We start from the raw sequence: 21,436 nt of genomic DNA, 5'->3' as shown, positions 1-21,436 counted from the left end.
CTGCAGCCACTTCATATCTCTAGCAGTCCCAAAACTTCATTTTTCTGCACAGCTCCTAACCCCCAACTCTGGTAATACCTTCACCACTCAGTCTAAAAGCTCTCCACGCTGTCCTCTGGAACACTGTTCCCTTTATAAGTCAACTCCTTTCTGGTCTTAACTAAAACCAGGTTCTCCCTTAAGGATTCATCATCTTCCCGTTCTCAAGTGTAGGCTCAACATCCACACTCTGTACACAAGGCAGTGCCAACATTTTCAAAGCTAGTCCCTGCAACTTCCTCCATCCTAGCCCCACAGAGATCATTTTCTCATTCACCACCTTTCTTAGGACCCCTCCAACAAACCATGCTGCTTCCACTCATACCAGACGATCACACTTCTTATTTCAAAAAGAAAATCCCCAGGCACAAATGCTCTCAATCTCTCCTCTGCCATATAAATAGACCCACATCCCAATCTCTGTCTCCCTCCCTCTTGTCACTCCTCTCTACACGATGCCAAATCCCCTTGCCTCCAAAGGACCTTGCTCAACCCATTATCCCTGCTCCATCTGAAATCCTGAACCTCTTCCTTCTCCCCTGGCAGCAAACAAATACAAGACTCTCACCCTTTAAGAACAGGTGAACTAACAAATCGTACAAAAATTCCCTTAATCATGAGGACTTTCCAGTCTTTTTGCCACATTTCACACTACTAACCTTATGTTCTCCAATAGTGGTACACAGGGTAGTAGTGATCACTCCCATGCAGCTCCCTGGGCTCCTCTCACTTCCCCCATCCCTGAACACCGGTATCGCCCAAAATTCCAGCGGAAGCCTGCTGCACACACCCCGAGCACTGTTCTCATCTGCTTTCACAGTGTGAATTACAACATAGATACCCTTACTCAAGCCTGAACTCTGTCCTCTCTCCTGCAATTACACACACCCTTCCAACTTCCTCCAGGTTATCTTGAACTTAACACGTACAAAACTGAACCCATTCTTTTCTCTCAAGCTTGCATTCCCAGCTGTACTGTCCAAATCAAGGGATGATAATACTATTTACCCAGAACCCCAGAGCTGTTCTGGTTCCTTCCTTTTGCTGCCCGACCTTGTGCATTTTGTCACAAAGTCCTTCACCCAAAGTTCCCTTCAAACCATTGCACTCTTTGGGGAGAGGGTACAGCTCAGTGGTAGACAGCATGCTTAGCATTCAAGAGGTCCTGGGTTCAATCCTCAGTACCTCCATTAAAAAAAAAGAAAGATAAGTCTAATTACCCACCCCCCCGCAAAATAAGCTTAAAAAAAGAAATTAGATTATTTTTAGAAAGCGTGTGTCTCTCAAGAAATTGATTTAAAAAAAAAAATTGCACTCTGTAGGATTCCATCAGTGTTCATCCTCTGAGACCAACTCACTGTGGCCAACTGTACACAGCAGTCCTCCCAACTGTAGCTGTTCATGGTCATCCCCTTCTCCAGATTCCCAAAGTTCTTACACTACCCATTTAAGCAGATAATCTTTTTTTAAATTTGGCAAGGGCAGTAATGGAGCTATACATAAGACATTATGGGATAACATTCAAAGAGCTCATGCTTGTAAAATATTTAATGCTATGTACACCACATAGCAAGTGCTTGATAAAAATTGGAGGTGGAATCAGATTCTACCTATAAATATCACACTAACCCAGCCCATGCTTCTTCCCTACCTCCCTGGTTCAACCTCAGTTCTCCTGCCTGGACAACTGCAATACCCTTTTAATCAGTCTGCTGCCTTCCAGCTTTGATCTGCTCAAAGTGATACTCTGCAATGTCCCCAGGACAGTAGAAAATGCAAATTCAACCACGTCACTAAACTCTTCAGAGACTCCCCACCAGCATCAGGGTAAAATGCAAGCTTCTAAGTGTGACCCTTGAGGCCTTCCCTACCTGGCCCCACCATTCTCAGTCCTGCACTTGATGTTCTAGTAATAATTAATACCCGCCTGGTCTACCAGGCTGTTTGGGCCTCATGCCTTTCCCATATGCTCTCCCAAAAACACTCCACCCCTCTCCTCTGGGTACAGCAATGTGCTCCCTCACAGCACAGCTCCACGGTAAGTCCTCCAGGAAGCCTACCTGGCAAGCCCAGGCTGACTGAGGGCCTCACTGCCTCTGGGTTCTCAGAACACCCACTACAGACCTCTGTCACAGATCTTATCCCAATACACTGAGCCAGTTTCTTTAGCTTTAGAACCTTAGTATCTGGCAGAGCGATTAAGTTGTGATCCTACTAGTCCAACGGTCCTTTCAAATGAAGGTGTTCCCAAGTTTCTATCAGTGACTCTCTTCTCATTCTATACCCTCTTCTGTATGCTCAACTACATCTAGGTTTCAACCAATCAAGTTAATGATTCCCAAAATCTCTATCTCAATTCTATACAACGTTCCTGAGCTCCAGAACCAATTTCCCAATGACCCAGTGGTCATCTCCATTTAGACACTCCACTAGCATTTCAAACCTAACCCATCTAAAATAAAATAATCCTCTCCTCTCTTCCTACCCTATATTTTCTAACTCAATCATACCATCTTCTACTCAGAAAGCATCGTCCTTCATGTTCACTCTCAAATCCAGCAATCAACGCAGGCACCATATCCTACCGATGCTACGGGCTCAAGAGCCCTCAAACATGCCCCATCTTTTCTACTCCCATGGCCACTGTTTGAGTTCACTCCAAAAGCCCCCAGATAGTCTCCTATCTCCAGACCATTCTCATTCCAGGCTTGAAGGGTGACCCCACTAAAACACAAACCCAGAGACACCATTCCCCAGTACAATCAATCTCAAACTATCGACCACCCAAGGGGCAAAGTCCCGAACAGTCGGAGTTCACCATGAGACCTCTGCAAATCACTCCAGCTTCATCTCCCCTCACGTTCATCCTGCAGAACAGCCAAAACAAACAACCTACAGTTCCTCCAAAGACCTAACTCCCTCACATTTCCATACTTTCGCAATTATTGTAATGTCTCTTCTGACTGAAACAGCTTCCTCCCTCCGGTCTGACTGGTATACTGATTCATCCCTCATGACTCATTTCAAACAGGATCTCCTCTGTGAATCCTCCACAGCACCTTTATATGCATGCACCTAACCACCTGACTTAAGATTCTGCAACTGTTCGCATCTCTATGTTCCCACCAGACAATCTACCAGCCCAGGTTCTTGCTGCGCTGTTAATATTTTAATCTACCCAGATGAAAAGATACTTTTCACTGCCAGACCTTTACCACATAAACCCAGTGAATGAAGGAAAAATGTTAACTATAATTACTCCCAGCTCTCAATTTTTAGGTATTTTTAAATCCAAAATAACATGGTAGAGAGTATTCAAACCAGCTTTCTCAAGTTAAGGTTTGTAGTCAGAAATTGAAATATTTTAGATGTATTAATGAGACATGGAAATTCTATTTTTGAGAATTGCATATCTGCTTTTCAAAGGAGTTTAAACTTCATATGTATTTTAGTTTTCAATTTGGCACTTTCAGTATCCCACTGTATATTTTAAAATCTGTTCTATATGATTCTGGATGATACGATGAGATTTTTAAGACTCTGGTATTGATCTCATTGAAATGATTCAGGTTTTAATATTCTGTTCTTTATTTTTAAATATAAGAAATAGAATATGTTGAAATAATGGGTAATTGAGACAGTTTAAATGAATCAAATTAAAATTATCAATAAACCAAAAAAAACCCGCACATCCTATATGATATGGTCCAAATATTTCATGGATTGTGACATGCCCCAAGCATAGTCTGAACCTCATTCTTAGTGCTTTCAGGGTGAGATCAACAGAAGTATTGCTCTACACTATGAAAACAAGGGAGCCAAAGAACAGATCAGCATATACTTTCAGATACCCAGGTCTCAGCTGCGAGCTCTCCAAATGAGGTGTTAATGACTTTCTTTTTACAAATATTCCCAAAAGGTGAAAGAATACCACTGTTATTATATTACTGTGAAAAATGTTTATGTCCAAGGATTCAGGAACTCTAACAGCTCTCATTCTCTTATACACTTCATTATCCAGGATACTTTAAACTGATGTATTGACACTGATTCCAATGTTTCAGGAGAATAAAAAGTAGCTAGTTCTCAAAGAATCTTTTAGGACTCCTGTCAGAGTTCAAATAAATGAGCCTGTATATTAACACTCTCACACTTCTCTACAGAGCTTACAGCTCAAATTTTGTTTTCGTTTTTTAATAAAAAAGTCTAAGTAACCATCCAGAATTATGATACAATATTAGAATTGTGTTATTATTTATTCGATGTACTGAATACTTATCACACATCAGGCACTGTGAGCTTTGAATGCATGACTTACCTAATCCTCAGAGCAACCCTACGAGGTAGGCATTATCTGAGCATGGAAGGTGAAGTAAATTGGCCAAGGTCCTAACAGTAACAAGCAGAGTCAAGATTTTGGCCTCCTGTTTCTGGCTTCAAGGCCGCTCTTTAACCACAACACTAACTCGCCTGTTCTTTTATATTTGGACTTCCTAAGGGGCTATACAATCACATTTAACAAATACTAAATATCTGCTATGTTCCAGGATCTGGGCTTGGCCATCAAGGTTATAAAGATAAATAGGATGTAGTCCCAGCCTTCAAGGAGCCAGCGGGGTTTAGAGACAGCAAAGCACAGTGGGCGAGAGCATGGGTTCCGGTGACACTCTCTGAGTGCAAACCCTTGCTGTGCACACAAATACATAGTGTACGAGCTTGAGTAATTTACACCTGTTTTCTCAGCTCCGTCTTCCTCATTGGCTGATGAGAACTAAGTGAGCTAATATTAAAGTACTTTAAAACTGTTACCAGTACACAGTAAGTGTTCAATAAATGTTAGCTGCTATTACTATTATCATTATTATTATTACTGCTGCTGCTATTAGCACCACCATTCAAAAAACTAGTATTTATAATAAAACAATGCGTTATGGTACAATTATAAGGGCACCAAAGACAGGTACCCAACAAAGCCTGAGGGACATAGGATGGAGAGATACCTGAGTCTCAAAGCATGAACAGGTGTCAGCTGATGCCAAGACGAGACAAGGAGAAAAGAGAAGAGTGCCTTCTAAGCAGATGAAACAAAAATTTCATCATGAGAAACAACATGATTTTTTTCAGAGAAATACAAGAAAGTGAATTAGTGCTGCTATGGTCTCTAAAATAAGAAACACTGTGATGAAAGATGAGACTCAAGAATTGTGAGCAAAGAAGCCACGATAGGACACATGTTAAGAAACCTAAGATTTTCCCTGGTGTCTGACACATGTTGAGCATTTACTATAGGTTTTTGAATTGAAAAGTCAAACTTGAAATAAGTTGGCCACTGGCCTGTTCAACAGCTTTGGTTATACTTTGGCCGTGGTGGGAGGCAGGGGTGAGTGGGTTATAGCAGCCTTTTCAAAAGTGAATTTACTCAGAAATGCTGTAAGTTAACTGGTTTAATTTGGATTTAGCCTCAAAGTACATGTCAATGTTTAAATTATTTGCTTTTCCTGATACCATATTCTCAATACACATAATTAGAACAGCAATGGCACAAAAGCCACATACCTGAGTGTAAGGTGATATAAAACTTGTGATGCACACTAAGCCAGCATCTGCAAACAGCTTAGCAACTTCCGCAATGCGCCGAACATTCTCTTCTCTGTCTTCAGGACTAAAGCCAAGATTTTTATTGAGGCCTTGACGAATGTTGTCACCATCCAAAGTGTAGCATGGAATACCATGGCAAACCAAGTACTCCTCCAACGCCATGCTTACGGTGGTCTTCCCTGCTCCAGATAAGCCTAAAAGTGAACAGTCCAGATTCCATATATAAAGTTAGAAGGACAACTACTTAGTAATAATTTTAGTCCAGGCTTAATTACATTCATTACTCAGAGCATTCTCTTAGTAACATTCTTATCTAATATTTCTCTGTGAGATTTACTACCTCTTAGCAAGAAAAACATCTGTAATTTAAATATAATAAACATTTATGTTTTTAATAACTCCCATCTATGCCCAGAGGTATCCTATAAATCATGGAGCTGCAAAGGCTTAGCCACTTTTAATATTAGACATGGTTGGGTAGATATTCGCTTTGTCTTCTCATTACTACTATTATAAAGTGGCATGCCAATTTTTTTTCATTGAAGTACAGTTAATTACAATGTGTCAGTCTCTGGTGTACAGCACAATGTCCCAGTCATGCATGTACATACATATATTCACTTTCATATCCAATTTTAAAACAAAATTATATGCCCAAATGATTTCTGGTGAGGGAAGAAAAACAAAGGACAAAACTAAGTGAAATAATATTAGAAAGTTACCTCTATATCCTAGGATCAACAGCTCTCATAGGTTACCATGATAAAAGTATCTGGTAATCCAATTTATAATATAATTAACCTTGAAAGAATATCCTTATTTCAATTCACCTTCCTCTACCTATGATGTTTAGTCACTAAACAATGAGGAATAAAGGAAAGGGAAAGGGTACATTTAGGCGCTAATACTTGAGGTGGCTATGAGGCAAGAGATAAAATACTGGTCTAATGTACTGATACTCTTGACATGTTAATACAGAAGCTAACTGAAAATTAAATAGAAAAAAGGATGAAGATCAGTATAGTGTTAGATCTCTTCTACATTAAAAATGTACATTAACAGGAGTAGAGCAGGTAATATTTTCCAAAGATGGCCTGGAAGCTCATTTACACTGAGATGTTGCCACTGTCACATCCAGAAGCAGAGTTTAATTCCCTGCCCTTGAATCTGGGCTAGAATATGACTCCCCTGTAGCCAAAAGAATACAGTGAAAACGGCAATGTATGCTTTCCAAGGCTGGGTTGTGAAAGGCTCTGCAGCTTCTCTTTGGATATTTAATTCAGAAGAAGCCAGCTGTTAAGTACCCTGAGCCCACCATGCTGGAGAAATCAGAAGTAGGCGTTCCAGCCTACAGCCTCAACCAGCGAAGATCCCAGCTGATAAGCAGTGTCAACTGAGGAAATTATCACAGACACCCTGCCAGTGGTGGCTTCAGTTGACTGTAGCCCAAGCCAGCACGACTGCAACCAAGCAAGACCCAAGGGGAAACTGCCCAGCCAAGCCCTCCCGAATTCCTTACCCACAAGTGGTTAATAATTAAAATGGTTGTTTTACACCACTAGGTTTTGGGTAATCTGTTACACAACAATAACTGAACAAAGAGATGGAGGCTGGGGAGACTGCATTTTTCTATTCTTTGTTATTGTTGTTTCTAACTACCCACTGAACACTAGGTATTGGGGGGTAAAACCTGAAAACACAAACTTTTTATACAACAAAGACAACCTAATTACAATTAAAGTATCTTTATACATACACGTGTACATATGTTTTACGTATATATTTAATTTGAAAACAAAGACTAGACACTGCTGAAAACTGAATTACTGACACAGAAAGTTTCACTGAGATGATTACAGTGAATACAGGCAAAAAGGAAAGAAAGCCAAAGCAGCTAGAGAAAATCAATAGATAATGCAAGACAGATAAGCCAAAACTAAGATAAGGAAAACTGGTATACCAAAGAGAAATCAAAGTACTAGATAGAATAATGTCCCCTCAAAATTCATATACACCTGGAACCTCAGAAAGTGACCAAGGTCTCTGTACACTGAATTAGTTAAATTAAAATGAGGTCACATGGGACTAGGTTAGGCACTAAATCTGTTGTCGTTATTACAAGGCCACGTAAATGCGAAATCAGAGGCTGGAGTAATACGTCTAAAAGCTGAGGAACGCAAAGGATTGCCAGCAAGCCGGGACAGTAGGAGAGAGGCATGGAACAGATTTTTCTTCAGAGCCGACAGAGGGAATCAACCTTGATTTCAGTCTTTTAGCCTCCTGAACTGTAAGAGAACAAATTTCTGTTGTTTGAAGCCACCCAATTCGTAGTAATTTGTTACAGTGGCCCTGGGAAATTAATATACCAACCAACATAGAAATACAAAATAAGAAAGTTTATTTGAAATAAAATCTGAGAAAAGACAGCATTCCAAGAAAATGGCATACAAACTACTCTATACCTGGACAGATCTGGTAAAGCTACTGAGTTGCAAGAAAAAGAAAGAAATCATGACTTCCATTTCCAACAACATCATCATACACACAAAAAAAGATTGTTATAGATTAGACAACATAATTAACAATCTTGATTGAGTGAACATATATAGAATATTGTACACATCAGGGAAATACATTTTTTTTCAAATACACATATATGCGAACTCTGTATTTTCTGCTCAATTCTGCTGTGAACCTGAAACTGCTCTAAAAGAATAAAGTCTATTAAAAAAAATTCACATTTATGAATCTGATTAGATCCCAGACCATAAAGTGCCCAAAAATTTGATAAACAGTATTTATAAGCTTCATTAGTGGTAAAATAAAAGGAATATATCATGTTCAAGAAAAAGAGTACCCACTATTCTAAAGATCAGTTCTCCCCAAAACTGATCTTTAGATATAACCCCAAACCAAATCCCAACAGGATTTTTGGAGGAATTGCTTAAATGGATAACAAAATTTATACAATAATATAAAGAGCCAAAAAAACCCCAAAAATGTACACACTTCTAATGAAGAATAAGGTAAAAGGACTTACTCCACAGGATTTCAAGACTTTATAAGTGTATAGTAATTAAGACAATGCAGCAATAAGAGAGGAAAAGACAAGTATACGAGCGGGATAGATTAGAGCACCTAGAACACATACACGTAAGCAGAAACCTGACCTGTGACAGCTGGCACAGAGACCAGAGAAAAAGGACACCCTCATCAACAGTCTCTCATTATCCATACAGGAAAAAAAGAAAATGGATCTCACCCTCACACTATACATAAAAATCAACTGCAGATGAATAAAGGGCCTAAATGAGAAAAGCAAAACTTCTAAAGGAAAATAAAATAAAAGCAATAATTCTTCAGGTATGCAGATGAATAAAGGAAAGCTCCTAAGGAGAAAAAAAAAATGATTAGTCTCACAAGTCTTCACAACATTTCACAGAAGAAAATGGAGTAATGTTAAGAATTCCAAGACAAAGAAAGTATGAACCAAATATATATTTTACCCAGCCAAGTTGTTGTAAAAGGTAGGAAAACATTCTCAAACATAAAAACTCAGAGAATTCAGAACCAACAGAAAGCCATCTTATAAAAATCACTTAATAAAAAATATAGACCATTAAAACTTGACCCTAAGAAAGAGCCCATGTGTGGACATGCCATAATAAAAGAACTGACATATGAGGTGGTAAGGCTGAATCAATTTACTTACAGAACTCAAATACAAACAATTATGGAAATGTAAGACTTGAGAATAGAATGTGTGTCAAGCCTAGACAATGTAAACATAACAATTTAACATCAATATAGACTGAAGAACGAGGAGGTGGGAAGAATGTTAAAGTGATGTCTTCTTTCATACAGAAACACACAGACCTATCTACAGTTGATACATTTAATTTATAAAAAGAGAAAATGGGAATGCTGTTTTTTGGCAATCAGCAAAAATGTTAAGGATTGGTAATATCCATGTTGACAAAGACACTGGAAGTGGATCCTCTCCCACAATAGGAAAATAAATAGGTATAAACTGTAGTGGGCTGTATGGGTGTTAGCATAATTGACACCATCTTGGGCCCTTACAGTTTCTCCAGTCCTTCCACTGACCCTACTCAGGACTACACTGTGCGGTAAATCACTTCTGTGTCACCAAGGGCTTTGATGTTAGCAGACACCGTTTAATGATTGTTAGGTCCAGGTGTCCTCTATGCTCCGTGAGTCCCCAAACAACAATGAAGACCTTTGCTGATGTATTCTTAGCACCCATAAGACTAGTTATCCATTCATAAATCTTGACTTTGGAATGCACTTGACGCAGGAATATTTCCAGGCACATACCCCATCCCTTAGGTTAACTACAAAATTGTCCCAATGGACCCCTGGCAGTGCAGAGAGCAGCAACAAATGTTTTCAAATCATTGTCCAACCGCTTCCACCTTGTAACTTACTCTACAATAAAATGAACCATTGATTATATGGAGCTGCCTGCCTCATTTTTTTGGTCTCAAGATAACTTCTCAGTTTGGTGGGCATTTTTCATTCCCTCTATCCTCCAACATGCGTAATGTGGCAAGATGTATCAAAATTTTAAATAAAATTCCTAGAAGTGAAAAGATCCATCATTTTTAAAACTACAAGCCTGGATCAATTAACCTTCTCAAAGAGAGACTCTGGGAGAATCAACACAAGAATCAATCAGAGGACAAAGCAAAAGAAGAATGATAGAAACTTATTCTGTGAAATTCTTCATCCTCATTCTTTCCCTTCATATGGTCTACATTATTAGTTGTTGAAGGCAGAATCCATGTCTTACTTGCATGCAGAAGTTTGTAGAATGCAATGTAGTTAACAACTAGAAAGTAGTTTTTAGATGCATTCTAATTTTTCTCCTTTAAGGCAATTTTGTAACAAACAAAAGGGATTATGTTATTATGTTATTATTAAGCAACTTTGTCAATTACATGTTATGATGCTCTAGATAAAAGAATAGTGCTCATAATTTATACATGCTTACTCTTAGTTCAGGGCTGTCTATAAACACTGCTTTTGAAATAAATAAATAAGCTAAACCAATAAACTGGTTTAGCTCTCTGGACCATACCTGTTAGCCAAACTGTGCAACCACGAAAGCCACCTCTGGTCCCCACCACCTGACCTCTCTTGTTCCTGCTGACATGGTGAGCCTGATAGGTGACATTAGTTGCTCTCTGCATCCCCTGGAAAAAAAAGAAAGAATTCTAGTTTATCTGAGTCCCTTAAAAGGTAAACACATATTCTTTGCAAACTTATGGTAACTATTCCATGCAACATGCTAAAAGCAAGGAGAAAGATTAAAACAGCTTTTTCATCCTTTAGAGTACCTGGTACGGTGTTCAGTTCTTTACATGCACCAATTAATTTAGTCTGCACAGCTCTCCAGGGTTGCACAAATTCTTACTACTGTGATTGCCAGATGAAGGTTAAACCTGAGAAGTTAAATAACTTGCCCCAGTTCCGATTAACTAGTGAGTGGTGGACTCCAGAATCCAGTCTTCTCTCTCATTCATTCATTCATTCAATCATTCATTCAACCAGTGGTTCCTGAGGCCCTACTAGTACACCAAGTGAGTAAAACAAGGCTCCTACCCTCAGTCTTCCCTCCCAGAGCTTCCATTCCACTGGGGGAGACAAACCAATAAAACTTAATTATTAAATCAGAGAGTGACAAGTGCACTGTGAAAATAAAGCACGGCATGACTGGAAGGAGAGAGAGGGGTAAGTGCCTCTTTAGACAGCATGATCAGAAAAAAACTCTGAGAAAGTGGCATCCGAGCAGGTTCCTGAATGAAGTGTGGAAGGGATGTCTGCGGGTATCATGAAATGCATGGTGAGAAAAGTGGAATGTAATTGTTGTTCCCCCAAATGTTCTCCTTCTTAAACAAAAAGAGCACAAAATTACATAGGCCTCAAAGGATCTGAATAAATATTTCTATAAGAAAAAACATAAATGGAGAATGAGCACATTAAAAGACACTGGATGTCATTAGCCATCAGAGAAATGCAAACCAAAACCATGAGATACCTCTGCACACCCACTAGAATGGCTATAACCAAATAGACGGACAATAACAAGCGCTACTGAGGATACAAAGAAACTGAAATCCCATACATTTGCTAACATGAACGTAAAATAGGACAGCCACTTTGGAAAACAGCAGTTCTGCAAAACGTTAAACATCGAGTAATCATATGACCAAACGATTCCTACTCTTAGACATATACTCACAAGAAATGAAAATATGTCCACACAAAACCATATGTTCTAGCAGCATGATTCATAAAAGCCAAAAGGTGGAAACAACCCAACTGCCCATCAACTGATAATCAGATAAACAAAATACTTTTTAAACTGTATGGTATACCCATACAATGGAATATTATTTGGTAATAAAAAGGAATGAAGCACTGATACATTCTACAACACAGATGAATCACCTCAAAAACATTATGCTAAGGTAAAGAAGCCAGTCACAAAGGCCACATACTGTGTAATTCCATTTACATGAACTGTCCAGAACAGGAAAATCTATGGGGAGTGACTACTAATGGGTTATGAAATTCTTTTTTGGGGGTGATCAAAATGCTCTAAAATTAATAGTAGTGATGGTTGCACAATTCTGTAAATATGCTAAAAACGACCAAATTGTACATTTTAAGTGGGTGAATTGAATGGTATGTAAATCATCTCAATAAAGCTTCTTTCTAAAATAATGAACTATATAGCCTCTATTTTCCCTATGAAGCATAAACATAATTTAGGTTCTTTCCAACAATGTATACCTTTATAAAATAGGTACGTGTCAGCATTCTTTTGATAGTGTTTGTATTCGATACTGCTTACAGCTCTTATTTTTCAAGACAGTTTTATTCATCATTCATTCAAAAATATTTACTGAATGCACACTACATGCTTGACATTCTCCTGGGTGCTGATGAAACAGAAGTGCACAATACCAATAAAATCACTGTCCTCATGGGGCTTCTCTAGTCCTCCCTTCCAGGGCAGCAGTTCTCAAAGCGTGGCCCCTAACCAGCAGCTTTGGCATCTCCTGGGAACTGTTAGAAATGCCAGTGATCAGGCCCTGCCCTGGGCCAACTAAGGCAGACACTATAGGGTGGAGCCCAAGAATCTGTGTTTTAAAGCCCTCCCAATGATTCAGATGCCAGTTCAAGTTTGAGAAGCACTGGAGTACTTGGAGAAACAGGGGAGGGAAAAGAAAACACCAAGATAAAAAAGGAAATTATGTAAGTTGGAAATAAGTACCAAAGAGGTGGAAAAAGTAAATAAAGCAAAAAATTTGAATATCCGACTAGGGGTGATGTTTAGACAGGGGGTCCAGGGAAGGCTTCACCAAAAAGAGGACATTTAAGATCTCTGAGGGAAGCCCCTTCCAGACAGGAAACAGCGAGTGCAAAGAAAAGTGATAAAACAACTGGGGAAATCCAGAATGACTGCTGGGCAGTCCGAACAAGCCATTTGGAGGCAACAATCACACATTTAAAGCAAGAACAGTGGCCATTGGTATGACCAGCGGTATTTTCCACAGCCACATGAGTGGCTCCGGCTGAGGCATGGAACAGTCAGAGACAGATTCAACCAGGGCTGTGGTTTGGCCCAGAGGTCTTCAAAACGGGAACAAATATCCTCATAAGAATGCAAATATGGACTTTGTAAAGGGACGTATTTCCATCCAGGTCTTCAACTTCCAGATGTACCCTTTTCTAAAACAGGTCCACTCAAGAAGGTGCCTGAGGTTCAGCGCCTCTTTTCCCACCTCCCCCTGCACAAGACTCTGAGAGTACAGGAGAAAGCGTCTCTGCCCACCTGCATCTGACCATCACTCACTGCCCTGCACGGGGTGCAGGCAGGGATCCACAGGAGCCGAAGGGACCATCTGACCATTCTTGCCACAGGCGCACCAAAAAAGCTGCATGCCTGTCCCACTAACCAAATCATTAACAGATGTATTTCCAATAAAATCATGCTTTCATATGTTCAAAAACCACGAAAAGTTCTAATATGGGTCTCCCAACCCATTTCTTCTCAATTTCTTCCCATTTTCAGCTCGAACCAGGCCAGCTGGGAGGAGAGGGGAGCTGAGGGGGCTGGAAGGGGAATACACAAGTGAGCTGCTGACACCTGTAGAACCTAACTTGGTCATTTGGTTTTGGGATTTTTTTCCTAGTTACTTTGCTTTGGTGCAAGAAGAAACACGTATCTAATGAATTTTAATTCATTTTGGCACCATAAACTATCCGCTGCTTTTCTTTTTAAATTGAGGAGAATGTACAAAAACTATCTGAAGCTATAAACTGCTGAGGATATGATCTAGGATAAGCAGACTGCTTTAATCACTAGAAAAGTGTGTTCCCTTGGGGTCTTGCCTCCTACATTAAAAAAAAAAATCTGGCAGCAAATATGGAAGTCTGGGTATAAAAAGGCTTATTGTTTATGTATGATAGATATTTTTCACATTGAAGAACAAACTTAAAAAAAAATTTTGCCACAATCTCCAACCTCCCAGATTTTCAGAGTAAATCAAAGAGCACATTTTAAAACTATTGTAAATTGCAAGGTGGTGGGTGTTATGCCTGAATTTACTAAAAATCTAAAGGCGACTTCTACATGCAATTTTCTAGTTCCCCTTGCCCCTTTATCTTCAGTTACCACCCACTCTAGCCGAATCTTTCCTGTAATTCTGCTGGAAAAACATGACAGCAGTGACTAAGGGCCAACAGAGTTTTTCCATCCGACTCTACATTCCTATTCTCAGAGTCTGCAATGGCCTAGTTTCTTTCCGTCCACAGAAACAGTGAAATCAGGCTTATTCTTTCCTAACAGTCTGGGTGGTTTGTAGAAATACATGGCTTGATGTACATATACCAGGTAGTCCTTGCAATATTTACCGCTCTTATGATTCATCTGTCACTTATGGACCATTTTATACTTTGAGGTATGTTTTTGCATGTACACATTTTGACTTCATTGGGAGGGTAGGTCAAGCACTATGAGTTATTGTTCTTTGCATTCTTCACAACACTCGATCTCTTTTCTTGTGCCTGGTAAGTGCTTAGTAAAAATTAGATATAAGGCATTTATTATAAAGTGTGATTTCTTTTCTCTGTATAATTTGCAAATGAAATAATGACTGACATTCAGAAATCTTAAGTCTAGCAGAACTGGGACAATTCATTTCAAGGGAATTCACTCGCTTCCTATGACTGGGGCTAAATGACTATCAGTCCTGTTACCAGGTACCATCAGGTGGCCTCTCATATTTGTGGTGTACATTTCCTACACACTCTACAAACTGCTGTTCTCAACACCCACACAAGCGGCCCTATGTCCCTTTTGAGATCCACCTTAATTTCCACATGGCTGTTTTGTTCTTTTATCCACTTCCCTTTGGCACAAATTAACTTCTCCTACGATGCTATTTAAAGAATTCCACAGTTTGTGGGTTTATTATGATTTTATGAAGAACTCTGCATTTTTAAGTGAAATTTGCAAAGGCACAGAGCATATACCAAATATCAAGCATGATTCTGGACTTCCCATCTATCACCACCCATCTTAAACTGGCTGTCAAACAGTGTATTTCTCCGAAGAGAATACCCGAAATGGTAACAGGCACGTTTCTTTTATGTCACAAGACATATTGTGGATAAACTGGAGAGATGGTGGAGTACAATGAGAAGAAAGCTTTAGTTCACAGAGTTACTGGTAACTGAAATTAATCTTTTGAACATTAACAAGCCAAAGACAAGCAGCCATAGGGAAGCTCATACATTCCTGGGGATTAAGAAAACCACTTGAAAAGGCTACAATGTAAAACCTTGCTGCTACAAAGCATGGTGCACAGCGACACTGGCCATGACCTGATTACCTGTCAGGGACTCAGGCCTACCCCAGACGTCCGGAATCAGAACTAAGGTACTGACTGGCATGCATTCTGCATATACATTATGGCTCTCCAACTACTCTGTTTTAAAGGTTAAAGAGCATTTAAATCCTTAAATTTGATGCACCCTTTAAACTATCAACCCTTTCATGGAAGGTCCCCTGTGTGACCTCCAGTTGGGAAGCCCAGCCAACAGATTCCTTGAAGTCAGAAATGAGTCTGAGACTACCTGTTCACTCATTATTTGTTGACTAATCCCTCCTAGACACGGGGGATAAAACGGATCAAAAACATTTCAGGGAAGGAGACAAACAACAGATAAATCTTCACACTGGGACAAGCCCATGCCTCCCACCATGGTGACAGCCAGGCATTTGCTACATGTATGAAGGCAGTTCAGAGGCAGGGAGCCAAAAATACACTAATGTCCACCTCAGAAGTGGAAATTGACTATTAAAACCATATGAGAGTACACACAACACTTGAACATGAATGTTGATAGCAGTATTATTCATAGCAGCCAAAGGGTAGAAACAACTGAAACGTCCATCAACTGATGGAGAACCAAAATGTGTTATATACATAAAATAGAATATTATTCAACCATATAAAGGAATGATGCATTGATACATGCTACAACAGTGGATGAACCTTGAAAAATTATGCTAAGTTAAAGACGCCAGACACTAAAGGCCATATACTGTATGATTCCATTTATAGGAAAGTCTAGAATCGGGAAATTCAGAGACAAAAAGTAGATTATTTGTTGTCAGGGGCTAGAGACATGGAAAGGGGAAGAACAGGGAATGACTGCTGATGGGTACAGGGTTTCTTTCAGGAGTGATGAAAGTGTTCTAAAATTAGATATTGGTGATGGTTGTAAGTTGCGAATATACTAGGGGGAAGGAATTAGGAGTTTGGGATTAACAGATACATACTACTATATAAAAATAAACAACAGGATCTACTGTATTGCACAGAACTATATTCAAAACCATATAATAACTTATAATGGAAAAGAATCTGAAATATATATATATAACTCAATCACTTTGCTATACAGCTAAAACTAACACTGTGAATCAACTATACTTCAATTTTTAAAAAATTCTTAAAAACTGAATACACTAAAAAAAAATAAACTGAATATTTAAGCATGAGAGAGAAAGAGGAAAGGGACGCAAGCATCAAAGAAACTAGAGAGAAGAACAATGCTGCATCCATCCACAATTAGAAGCTGCACTTCTATACATAATGTCGAATGGTTCCACTACTTTTACTCAGTTAAAACTTACTTAGTAAAGAACCATGTCCTTAGGAAAGGATATTTCACAGAAATAATTACTGCTTAGCTGAACACCAAAAAGAAAACTTATTCTCTTCATTTAAACTAATTACTTAGTAATAATATGCTTTCAAAACAATTCAGGGTTGGAGTTTTACTGTTTTGTTGTTGGTATGCTATGGGTACTTGATCGATCAAAGAGCAAAAGATGGGTAACTTCCAGGCTAGTAGATACAAATATAACAACCAAAAAAATCTCTCCAGATATTGCCAAATACCATGCCTCCTTGCTGGGGGTGGCGGTGGCAAATTTTTACCTGGTTGAGAACCACTGGAGGAGAAAAACTACTCCTCAAAAGTCAAAATAACAGAGACACACGGGGGAATCTTATTTCACATTTCAACTTTAGAGAAGCAGCTCTTCTCAGGGGAGCCTAACACTGATTGCTGGGTACCCTGCCAGAGTCAGGGCTGCACAACCACCCCAAACCATGATTCCAAAATAGCCTCTATCTCTCGACATTTTCTTCCCCAAGGAAGAAAGTAAAAACGAATACATGAATACCTAAGTACACAGATAAGTAGAAACAAATGTCAGCAGCCATCCCAAAGTTACCAACTAGACCTGCCCTGTCCAACAGAACTTTCTGAGATGGGGGGGGAGGATATAGCTCAGTGGTAGTGCACATGCACGAGGTCATGGGTTCGATCCCCAGCACATCAGTTAAATAACAAATAACAATAAATAAATAAACCTAATTACTACCCCCCCAAAAATAAAAATTTTTAAAAAAGAACTTTCTGAGATGATGAAAATGTTCTATATTGCACTGTCCAATACAGTGGCCATGTAACACTTGAAACATGGCCAGTGCAACAAAGGAACAGAATTTTTCATCTTACTGTAGCTAACTTTAAGTTACCACAGGTGGCTAGGGACATCCAAATTGGACACTGCAGATCTAGACGGTGCTGTCATCCTTCTCGTTATCATTGTCAATGTTAAAGAGTACATTCTTGGTAGAATTCCAGCTTTCCCTCTCCTTTGGGCAATTTTTCCAGCAGCACCTCCCTAGCTTCTAAGGTAAGAAACTCAACCCCTGCCCCTGCCCACAGGCAGGTCAATGCCCTGAATGAATGAAAATACTGCTTTTCATACACCATGTGTTCCATTTCTGCCTGCTTGTTTCACTTTTGTACGACCTCAGGCTTCCCCAAAATCCACCATGCGCTGCTGGCCTTCTATGAAAGGGGTCAAACGGTATGAGGGACAAACTGTTCAGAAAAGGTAGAACTGACAAATGGGAAATTATCTCATTCATTTATTTGCTTTTTAATTAACGCTCTCCCAGGTAGAATGTAACATCCATGAGCACAGGACCCTTTTCTGTCCTTTTACCACTGCATCCCCAGCACCTGGAACAAAGGTACAAAGCTGTTGTTAAGTATTTGATGAATTAGTAAATAAGAACACTTTAGAGTGCTCATGTGCCACACTGTAGTGCTTTAAATATATTAACTTACTTAAACCTCACTAGAACCCTATGAGGTATACACTATTATCTTCACTACAAGGTATGTTTTATTACCCACATTATTGCATCTGAAGACACTGAGGCACAGAGGAGTTAGGTAACATGACCAAGGTCACACAGGAAGTGATAAAATTGTAATTTCAATCCTACCACATATGGAGCTTATTCTCCTTCTTAAGCTGTGCTAATAGTAAGTTATTTAAGGCTTTTAATATCATAAGTACCCAAGCTTACTCTGCACCCTGCCCTCTATCCCCATCCTGTTATATTAGGAGACGCTCAGGGCAGAGACAAAACATCTATAATAAAATATGATTCCACAACATATAACAGCAGAGTGCAACATAATATGGAGGTGCACAAACAATTCAGCCCACGTGTGAGCATGTGGACGCAGGAGGGCCACACTGCTATGGTAAAGGGGCCCGAGACTCTGAAGATCTCCGCAAGTCAGGAGAACAGGCATCCCAGGCAGAAGGCATCCTAGGCAGAAAGAAAGGCTTGTGTAACACCCTGAGCATGTAAGGTCTGGAAAGAAAGTTGGGCCTGGAGATACGGAGCTATGAAAATGTGGGGAGTGGAGGAGAGGGGAATGGAATGGCCAACCAGAGTGAGACTGTCTGCGCCTCTGAATAGCACGCTAGATTTCAGCAGGATCAACTCCACTGTAAAGTGGGTCCAAGCCAGGGATTCGGCCCAACATGATTCTATTAAATGGATGAGTGACACCTGGGTCTGAACTAAGCGCCCCATATTCCCCTGAGTCCAACTAACACACTCCCAAGGCAGACGGAAACTGGACCCCTGGAGAAAGGTTCAGTCAGATGGAGAATGACATTCATTACATCCGATGCTTTGTCAGACTGAGAGAAGAGGAGGCTAAAGGGCGATGTTCATTCTTGATTTTCCTTACTATTCTTGTAGAAATATGGAGACACCCTACTGCGGAAATGAACAGCGTTCCCCAGCGGCATGCCACTACCTTTTCCTATCTCCCTGTCTGTATCTCCCATGAAGCCACTTCTTTGATCTGCTCCTTAACAGGAGACATTAGTTAGTACTTGGTCTAAGTCTGCTTAGTACTTGGTCTCTCATTTTTCTCTCTTTATAATCTCTAACTGAAATTTAACCATCAAATCTTTATTTCCAACTTTAACCTAACTCAGTCCCTATAGCTGTGCTGTCCACATGTTCCTGCTGAATTTTTAAAATTTGGTGAGTCTGAATTGAGATGTGTGCTAAGTGTAAAATATACACTTAGGTAAAATCTTAACAATTTTATATTATGATAGTACTGAACTCTTTTTTATAATTGAGATGACAGTACTTTCGATATACTGGGTTAAATAAATTATTAAAATTCATTTCAATCTGTTTCTTTTTACTTTTTTTAATGTGACCTCTAGAAAAATTTAAATTACATTATGTGGCTCACATTATATTTCTATTAGATAGTCTTGCTCTACAGACTACCTCTACTAAAGCCATCCCTCACATGCAGCATGCTTAAAACTGGATCCACTACCCACAGGCTCTGTGACATCTCTGTGTCTCAGTTTCTTCATCTATAAAATGGTGCTACTATTTATAATAAAGAGGATAACTATAACAGTAAGATCTGACACACAATACTTAATAAGAGCTAACACAGACACAACACATACTATAGGCCAGACATAGTTCTAAGTATTTTTCATATATTAACTCCTTTAATCGTTACAATATCTCTGTGAGGATATCACTCCCATTTTATAGATGAGTAAACCAAGGCACAGAGAATTTAAGTGACTAGCCAAAGGTTACATGGTTAGTAAATAGTGGAGCCCACGTTCCAGTAGAGGCAGTCAGTTCCAGAGTCCTCACTTGAAACCGCTGTCTCTCTGATACCCACCTCAAAAATGTAACAGAAATTCAGTAAGTTAATTTAGGGAAAACATTTCAAATAGTACCTAGCACACAGTAAACTCTCCTTTGGTGTTTAACTATTATCACCCCCACTCCAGCCCTCAACCTACTTCCCAATTTCCCCTGCATTTCACAACCTTTCTCCTCATTTCCCAGTATTAAAACCTCAGGATCATTATTAACACATCTCCCTCTTTCATCCCCTAACTCAAGTCAGGTCCTTCTTACTCTTCCTTGAATGCTTGTAATGCATCTATTACGCTGTTCCCAGCACCTTCTTAACCCCATACTTCACACCCTCACACTAGATGAATTAATAACAGTAACAACAAGAAAAACTCATGTATCAAGCAAGCGTCAACTCTATTAATACATTTAAACCTCTCTATAACCCTATCTGTTCTGTATGTATATTTATGACTGAAACATTATGCTGTACACCAGAAATTGACTAAAGAATGCAAAAAAAACCCCCATTTTTTAACCTAAAAAAAATCTCCCAGAGTATTTAAGTCTCAACTCAGCAGCCAAACATTAACAACTGCATAACCTAGCCCCATCCTGTTTATTCAATCTTATCTCCAACCAACAAAAACTCCCCTAGAGTGGTTAAATAGATCTTCTCATTACTCCTGGAGTAAATTATTATTATTATTTTTTTTATTTTTATTTTTATTTTATTTTTATTCCTAGGCCTTATTCATACAGATCCCCTCTGCCTCAGAAATCTGAGCACATTTTTCGTCCTAAAACCCTCCCCAAAACATACAGGCTAAATTAATCTCTCCTCTAAACTGTGATAAAACAAATGTTGTACACAACTCACTGGGGTCTGTAATGATATATTCATCACCTGGCAAATGCCCATTACAACCCCAACCAGGCCATGAGCAACTGGAAGGCAAGCACTGAGCCCCTCATTTCTCATATTCTCCATGAATAGCACGTGCCCCTACAAAGAACATGCACTTATTTGGCAAATGAGTTACAGACAGTGTAGCTGAAATGACCTGTAAGTACTCTAATTTAGCCAACCTTATTTCCCTAACCAGAAAATACCTCAAGGTAACAGGAACAGTATCAGTAGTTCCCTGGCAGAGGTGTCATTGCACTTTCCAGTTCATTATCTTCCT

At 39.4% G+C, this 21,436-nt stretch overlaps 1 protein-coding gene across 1 annotated transcript in view; it reads right to left on the bottom strand.

Moving 5' to 3' along the window:
• Window positions 1-21,436, bottom strand: part of PAPSS1 (3'-phosphoadenosine 5'-phosphosulfate synthase 1) — a 98,453-nt gene that overhangs the window by 75,621 nt on the left and 1,396 nt on the right. Inside the window, exons 2-3 of the mRNA XM_074342710.1 lie at window positions 10,739-10,853; window positions 5,596-5,831 (exon numbers count right to left, since the gene is read on the bottom strand). Of these exons, the coding sequence (XP_074198811.1) occupies window positions 5,596-5,831; window positions 10,739-10,853 (351 nt within the window). The remainder of the gene's footprint in view (window positions 1-5,595; window positions 5,832-10,738; window positions 10,854-21,436) is intronic.

Source organism: Camelus bactrianus, chromosome 2 (assembly GCF_048773025.1).
Source record: "Camelus bactrianus isolate YW-2024 breed Bactrian camel chromosome 2, ASM4877302v1, whole genome shotgun sequence".
NCBI lineage: Eukaryota > Metazoa > Chordata > Mammalia > Artiodactyla > Camelidae > Camelus > Camelus bactrianus.
Note: the sequence above shows the minus strand (reverse complement) of the source record. Positions and strands in the feature narration are given on the sequence as shown.